Here is a 7,500-nt window from a genome sequence, read left to right as displayed (position 1 = left end):
TGGTTAAATACTACATGTACGTGCACGCATGCACAACAAAAATCTGTCAAACGTGTGTGTGTGTGTGTGTGTGTGGTTTGCTGACTTTGTCGTTGTGTTGTAGTGACATCACAGGTCCTTGTGTCGTCATGATGATGTCATATCTCTGTGGTTTGAGTTACTTCTCAGTCACATGTAAAGATGGCCGACACTACCTGTTGCCATAGAGACGTGATGTGAGGCTGTTGTTTAAAAGTCAGTTGTTTTACTCTGACACACTGTGTGTGTGTGTGTGTGTGTGTGTGTGTGTGTGAGATGGTTAAATGAATGAATTCAGGCTCTGTCCACAGTGACACGTTGTAGTTGTTAAACATCACTGTTGCTATGGTTACGACTGGTATAGTTTACCAGCCTCCGAAACGCTGATCGAACAGAAACGGAAGATGTTTTCACAAATGATCAGTGTGTGTACATGTTGTGTAGTTAGTGTTTGTGGAGCAGCAGCAGCAGGTTGTCGGGTCCGACTCGTTCAAACAGGAACATGTGGGAACATCCAGGCGAGGGGCGGAGCCTGTAGAGCAGCAGGGGCGGAGCCTGTAGAGCAGCAGGAGGCCGGACATGACGTATAAACTCTGCTGTGGAAAGATCAGTGTTGTTGTTTACAGCTCATCCACACCGGCGTCGGCCCTCATCACCAAAAGATCTGGAACCTCCTCGTGTTTCCAAGTTGACGTCTTCGTCTTCTACGTACGGCTCCTCTTCTTCATCCTGAGATGTTTGTGTTCTTCCAGCTTCACGTCCGTCACGTGTTAGAAACCTCGTCAACATGTCCACTCGCTCACTGGGAAGCTTCAGGACATTGTCCTGCTGTTTCCTCACATGGACTCACTCTGACATGTTACACACATTTTACCAGGAGGCTGCAGGAGAAGATCCAGAACATGTCCAGAGACACTGACTGTGTGTGTGCATGTGCGTGCGTTTGTGCGTGTGTGCGTGTGCGTGCGGGACGTCCCGACGTCCCGACTCTAGGGGCCGGCCACTCCGATCATCTGTTCCTGTGCTTGTTTTAATCCCAGAGGTGAGCAGCCGTCCTCAATCCATCAGATCTGCTGTTTGCTCTATGCAGCTGCTCAAAACTAATTTCTATAGTTTAGACTTTTTATGAATGATCTCTATTTCTTTTCTTGTTTGTACGGATGTCTGTTTAAGTGCTATACAAATAAAGGATTCATATTATTATTTAAAATAACCTGAACCTCGACTGACCAGCGTCCAGAGCAGGGAGATGTTTGTGTTTAGAGCAGAACCAGAGACGCTTAAAGACCCTGATAACAACCTTTGATGGACAGGTAGTGTCACAGGTTCATATCTGCAGCTCTAATGTCTTCATGCGATGGTTGACCTGAAATCCTCCAAACTGATATTAAGAGTAGGAGGACGTGAGGACGTCTGGAGTCCAGAGCGACACAAAGAAAGACGAGTGGAGAAGGAGTCTTTGTTGTTCAGAGACGATGAGGCCCAGAGTCTGAGAGGTCACATCTATTGTGTGTGTCTCTTGTCTGAGAGGCGGAGTAAAGGGCTGACGGTCACACTAGACTGCTGGAGTTTCCAGCCTCTGAATCAGAGACTTGTGTGAACTGGTCTCGTTTCAGTTTGAAAACTCTGTTTGTGTTTTAGTCTGAACAGAAACTGAGACTTTAGTAAACGATGACACGTTCTCTTCCTGATTGGTTCTCATCAGTCACATGACTCGACGACCAGCGGTGAACACAAAGCGTCGCTAACACTTCCTGTCAGTTACAGTTCCACCTCGTCGTCGCTGCTCTGACTCTTCACCTTCACTGTTCCTCCTTCAGAGGAGTTTCTGTTACTAAGCAACCAACTGCAGAGACAATCTACTTCCTGTTTACATCACATGACCAGTGTAGGTGAATGGTCATGTGACTTGTGTTTTAATGTGTGTTAGTGTGGGCGGAGATTATTTCTGACACTCAGTGGAAGTCAGTGTTGTTTTCAGAGCAGTGGTTTGTGTCTTGCGACTCTCCCATGATGCATTTGTAACCCAGTGTGGTACTTATTGTGGAATCATGTGTCATTGAAGTCACTCAGGGTCTCGTTTGGAGATAATTGTTCTCAACTTGGTTTAATCAAGTCCGAGAACCTTGCTGTTAAAAACCGTGTGTGTGTGTGTGTGTGTGTGTGTGTGTGTGTGTGTGTGTGTGTGTGTGTGTGTGTGTGTGTGTGTGTGTGTGTGTGTGTGTGTGTGTGTGTGTGTGTGTGTGTGTGTGTGTGTGGAGTTCCCATGGCTTTGCATATCATGTTTCCTATGATCTCAGTAACATATGCGTGCACACAACTTTGCCTACCAGATGTGTGTGTGAGTGACCCCTGACCCTCATGTCTGGATCACACAAAGCTTCTTAATAATTTGAATGTGGTCATTTTGCATGATAATGTCGCACACGCAGACACACACTTTGAGTGATTTGCATTTGTGGTTTGTGCACGTCTGTGTCCATATCATCATGGAAACAGGAGGTCACACACACACACACACACACACACACACACACACACAGACAGTGTTAATGTTTGAGTCTTTTCTCACAGTCGGACTAAATCGTGATTCTTTAAATAACAAAGCTGCAGCCGTCACTGTTTATAAAACAGACGAGGTCAAAGGTCATGAGAACACACTGAACCTCCAGACTGAGGAGATTTCAGCTTTAACTCTGCTGCTGTCATCAGGAATATTAACCCTGAACTCCTGACATGTTTCTGACATGTTGTGAGCAAGTCTGACCTGGACAATCTCCTGCTGCTTCTTCAGATGTGAAACTCAAACTCCAGGAGATGTTCAGATACATATTTTACAGAGTTCATGTCTGAAAACAGTTCATTTGCAGCATCCTCAGTTCTCTGGATCTTCTCTGGAGGATCAGACTCAGTTTGTCTTCTCCTCCTGAGCTCCTGTATAAAGTCTAAGTCCAGGAGCAGTGTGAACACAGCAGAGGATCCTCCACTGATTCACTGAGTGAGTGGGGGGGGGGGAGCTTCTAACACGGGACACAAACATGAAGAAACTAAAACAAACCTCTGGTGAAGAAGTGCTGACTCACACGATGAAGACACAGACGAAGATGTGAAGAGAGTTTGTGGTGATCAGAGCTGAGACGGTGTCAGGTGATGTCAACATGATCACATGACCTCTGCAGCAGAGGTCACACGTCACTTCCTGTCTCTGTCTGCTGCACCCGGCTGCCCCCCCTCTCACCTGAACCAGGAGGAGGATCTGATGCTGTGAACGAGTCTGTGCAGAAAACCTGCTGCTGAGTTGTTCAGCTGTGAAACACAAACTCTGGAGAAGCTCTGGAGACGAGTCTCTGGATTCCACCTGGAGCTCAGGTCTGAGTTCTCGTGTCCTCAGGGTTCAGTTATTTGTAATATGTAACTTCACCACTAGATGTCACTTAATATCTTGCAGGATATCTTCAGGTTTCATACGTGTGCGTGCGCTAGTCCACATGTCTACTGAAATGTCACCAAATCCAACGATTATAATGGACACGTGTTGTGGATGATTCTGACATTTTGCTGTTCAAACAAGGAGCTGATAGAAAACTTTTTGGGGGATTAATCAGATTTAATGTCGATGCAGCAGAGAAATGTAAATATGGAACTGATGGAAACTTCAGTGGCTTTGTTCTTCTTGATGTCTGCTCGATGATGAGATCACGACTGATCAGCATATATTTAAATTGTGTGTGTGTGTGTGTGAGAGACGGTTGACCTCTCCACCTTCATTGTGTCTCTCTGGCTCACGCCTGCCATACAGCCGTCACCATGGAAACGCTGGCCGCCATATGGGGCAGCTGTTCTGACGCGGTGATGTTGATTCGTCTTCAAGTTGTGTGTGTGTGTGTGTGTGTGTGTGTGTGTGTGTGTGTGTGTGTGTGTGTGTGTGTGTGTGTGTGTGTGTGTGTGTGTGTGTGTGTGTGTGTGTGTGTGTGTGTGTGTGTGTGTGTGTGTGTGTGTGTGTGTGTGTGTGTGAGAGAGTGAGTGAAACCACACACATGCAGTCTGGGTTAGTTGGTCAGTGGGTAGTGTTGGTTATAGTTAATTATTTGGTTGGTTAGCTGATTAATTAGTTGGTCAGTGGTTGGTTATAATTAGATTACTTCTGTGTGTGGGGGTGGGGGTTAATGCACAGCTTGGTTGTAACATCTGTGACAGTGAACGCTACGAAACCATCTCCATCACTTTCTTCTTAATCTGAAATCCACACTTTACTTCCTGTATTTATTCTTTCACTTCCTATATTTACTCCAGTACTTTGTTTACTTTGTATATCTTCTATTTTCTTACTTGATTTGTTTTCTTCTTCCTGTTTTTAAAAGAATATGAGTTAACGAAGTAAAGTCACAAACGTCAGAATAAAACTTTATTAAACTACTTTTGTCAGTAAGTTGGTTCGATCGTCGTCCACCAGCATGGTGATGATGGTGATGGTGATGGTGGTGATGATGGTGATGGTGGTGGTGATGGTGGTGGTGGTGATGATGGTGATGGTGGTGATGGTGGTGGTGATGGTGATGGTGGTGATGGTGGTGATGGTGGTGGTGGTGATGGTGGTGATGGTGGTGGTGATGGTGGTGATGGTGATGGTGGTGGTGGTGATGGTGATGGTGGTGGTGGTGGTGGTGATGGTGATGGTGGTGGTGGTGGTGGTGATGGTGGTGGTGGTGATGGTGGTGATGATGGTGATGGTGATGATGGTGGTGATGATGGTGGTGGTGGTGATGGTGGTGATGGTGGTGATGGTGGTGGTGGTGATGATGGTGATGGTGGTGATGGTGGTGGTGATGGTGGTGGTGGTGATGATGGTGATGGTGGTGATGGTGATGGTGGTGGTGATGGTGGTGATGATGGTGGTGGTGGTGATGATGGTGATGGTGATGGTGGTGGTGATGGTGGTGATGATGGTGATGATGGTGGTGATGGTGGTGGTGATGATGGTGGTGGTGGTGATGGTGATGGTGGTGGTGGTGATGATGGTGGTGGTGATGGTGGTGATGATGGTGATGATGGTGGTGATGATGGTGATGATGGTGGTGGTGATGATGGTGGTGATGATGGTGATGGTGATGATGGTGATGGTGATGATGGTGATGGTGATGATGGTGGTGATGGTGGTGATGATGGTGGTGGTGATGGTGGTGGTGATGGTGATGGTGATGATGGTGGTGGTGATGATGGTGGTGATGATGGTGGTGATGATGGTGATGATGGTGGTGATGGTGATGATGGTGGTGATGGTGATGGTGGTGGTGGTGATGGTGGTGATGGTGGTGGTGATGGTGATGATGGTGATGATGGTGGTGGTGGTGATGGTGATGGTGGTGGTGGTGATGATGGTGATGGTGATGGTGGTGATGATGGTGATGATGGTGGTGATGATGGTGATGGTGATGATGGTGATGGTGATGATGGTGGTGATGATGGTGATGATGGTGGTGGTGATGGTGGTGGTGATGGTGATGGTGATGATGGTGGTGATGATGGTGATGATGGTGGTGGTGGGATGATGGTGATGATGGTGGTGGTGATGGTGGTGATGATGAAGGAGTACTGAGTTATTTGAGGAGGGAGTATTGACCAGCGAGCGTCAGCGTCCACGTTGACCTCTAACTTTTAATCTTTCAGGCGAGTGTGTGTTTGTAATAACTGTTAATTAAACCCCAGTGGGGGTTAGGGTTAGCGGACAGCGCCCCCTGGATCACTGAAACATTGAATCCTGTGTCTGTGTGCTGCAGGACTGAGCCATGAGGACAATGACATCCTGGAGTGTCTCTACTACAACGTCAACTTCGAGATCGAGAAGACCAATCAGAGCGGAGTGGAGCGCTGCGAGGGCGAGAAGGACAAACGCTCGCACTGCTACGCCTCCTGGAGGAACAACTCGGGATCCATCGAGCCGGTGAGGAAGGGCTGCTGGCTGGACGACTTCAACTGCTACGACCGGTACAAACACACACTTCTGCACAGATGAGGGCGCCCATGAGCCAGAGTTAAGACCCTGAAGGTCAAAGGTCATAAAGTTTTTAATAGTAATGAAACACAAACACACGACAGCCACAGAGATGCTTCATGATGAATAAAATGTAGATACAGCTGATAAAATAAACAGTTGTTCACTTCCTGTGTGCGTCTGTCAGACAGGAGTGTGTGGCGACGGAGGAGAGTCCGCAGGTTTTCTTCTGCTGCTGCGAAGGAAACTTTTGTAACGAGAAGTTCACTCACCTGCCAGACGCCATCGGACCACGTGAGTCTGACTTGATGTCACGTGTTTCTGGTTCCTGTGTCACATTTCAGCTCCACCCTCATTAATTAATCTACTGTGTGTGTGTGTGTGTGTGTGTGTGTGTGTGTGTGTCAGTGATCAAAGCCCCGCCCCCCAGCGTTGGCGTGTTAAACATGATGATTTACTGCCTCCTGCCTGTCACCATGTTGTCTGTCACTCTGCTCACTGCCGTCTGGATGTACAGACATCGCAAACCTCCGTACGGACACGTGGACATTAATGAGGTACACACTCAGACACACACATTCTGTCTCTCACACTCAGTGGATCTTGAAACCATGGTGCACCCGTGTGGCCGTTTGGTGCAATTGCAGCTATTTGACTTTGTGTCAACAGTAAAATCACAGAAAATAAACTTGAAGAATCGTACGAACGCTTTGTTCAGATGTTTTTATATCTGTTCCAATAAACCACATCTTCTTCTAAAGATTCAGAATAATTTTTTGGGGGATTTTCTTTGTCTTCACTTCCTGATTTTATCTCTTTATCTCACCCACTTGTGTTATTCTTCTGATATACTTCAGGTGGCGCTGTAACGATCAGTCTGAAATTACTTTGTTCCAGAACAAACAGCCTCAAGATATTTACTGTTTATTTATTTGTTCATTCACACGTTTAAACAGAATCGTCGTCTCTGATCATCAGATTATTGATCAGGCTGCACCCCCTCTCCTCAGGACCCAGGACCTCCTCCTGCTTCCCCCCTGCTGGGTCTCAAGCCTCTGCAGTTACTGGAGGTGAAGGCCAGGGGGCGCTTCGGCTGCGTATGGAAGGCCCAGATGATGAAAGAACACGTGGCCGTGAAGATCTTCCCCATCCAGGTACGACGCAGAGTTTTTTATTCTTGCCGTTTGTTTCTTGGCGTGTTTCTGCTTTCACTTTTTATAATGTCTTCTCCTTCCCCCGACAGAATAAGGAGTCGTGGGAGAACGAGAGAGACGTGTTCACGACACCAGGAATGAGACATGAAAACCTCCTGAGGTTCATCGCCTCAGAAAATCGAGGGAGTCACCTGGAGGCCGAGCTGTGGCTCATCACTGAGTTCCACGAGAGGGTGAGGAGGAGGAGGCTGGGAGAGGGGGATGAAGAGTATCGACTCGTTTGGTTTCATCAGTTTTCAAATCGTCATCTGTGAACGTTGCAGAAAATCTGACATC

General features: G+C 47.2%; 1 protein-coding gene across 1 annotated transcript in view; it reads left to right on the top strand.

The window, feature by feature from the left end:
* The window catches only part of LOC118098463 (activin receptor type-2B-like), a 15,496-nt gene that overhangs the window by 905 nt on the left and 7,091 nt on the right, over positions 1 to 7,500 (top strand). Inside the window, exons 2-6 of the mRNA XM_035142290.2 lie at positions 5,796 to 6,003; positions 6,198 to 6,304; positions 6,419 to 6,567; positions 7,021 to 7,164; positions 7,254 to 7,397. Of these exons, the coding sequence (XP_034998181.1) occupies positions 5,796 to 6,003; positions 6,198 to 6,304; positions 6,419 to 6,567; positions 7,021 to 7,164; positions 7,254 to 7,397 (752 nt within the window). The remainder of the gene's footprint in view (positions 1 to 5,795; positions 6,004 to 6,197; positions 6,305 to 6,418; positions 6,568 to 7,020; positions 7,165 to 7,253; positions 7,398 to 7,500) is intronic.

Source organism: Hippoglossus stenolepis, chromosome 19 (assembly GCF_022539355.2).
Source record: "Hippoglossus stenolepis isolate QCI-W04-F060 chromosome 19, HSTE1.2, whole genome shotgun sequence".
In the NCBI taxonomy this organism is placed as follows: Eukaryota; Metazoa; Chordata; class Actinopteri; order Pleuronectiformes; family Pleuronectidae; genus Hippoglossus; species Hippoglossus stenolepis.
The sequence above is the reverse complement of the archived record's forward strand: the minus strand, read 5'-3'. Positions and strand labels throughout refer to the sequence as shown.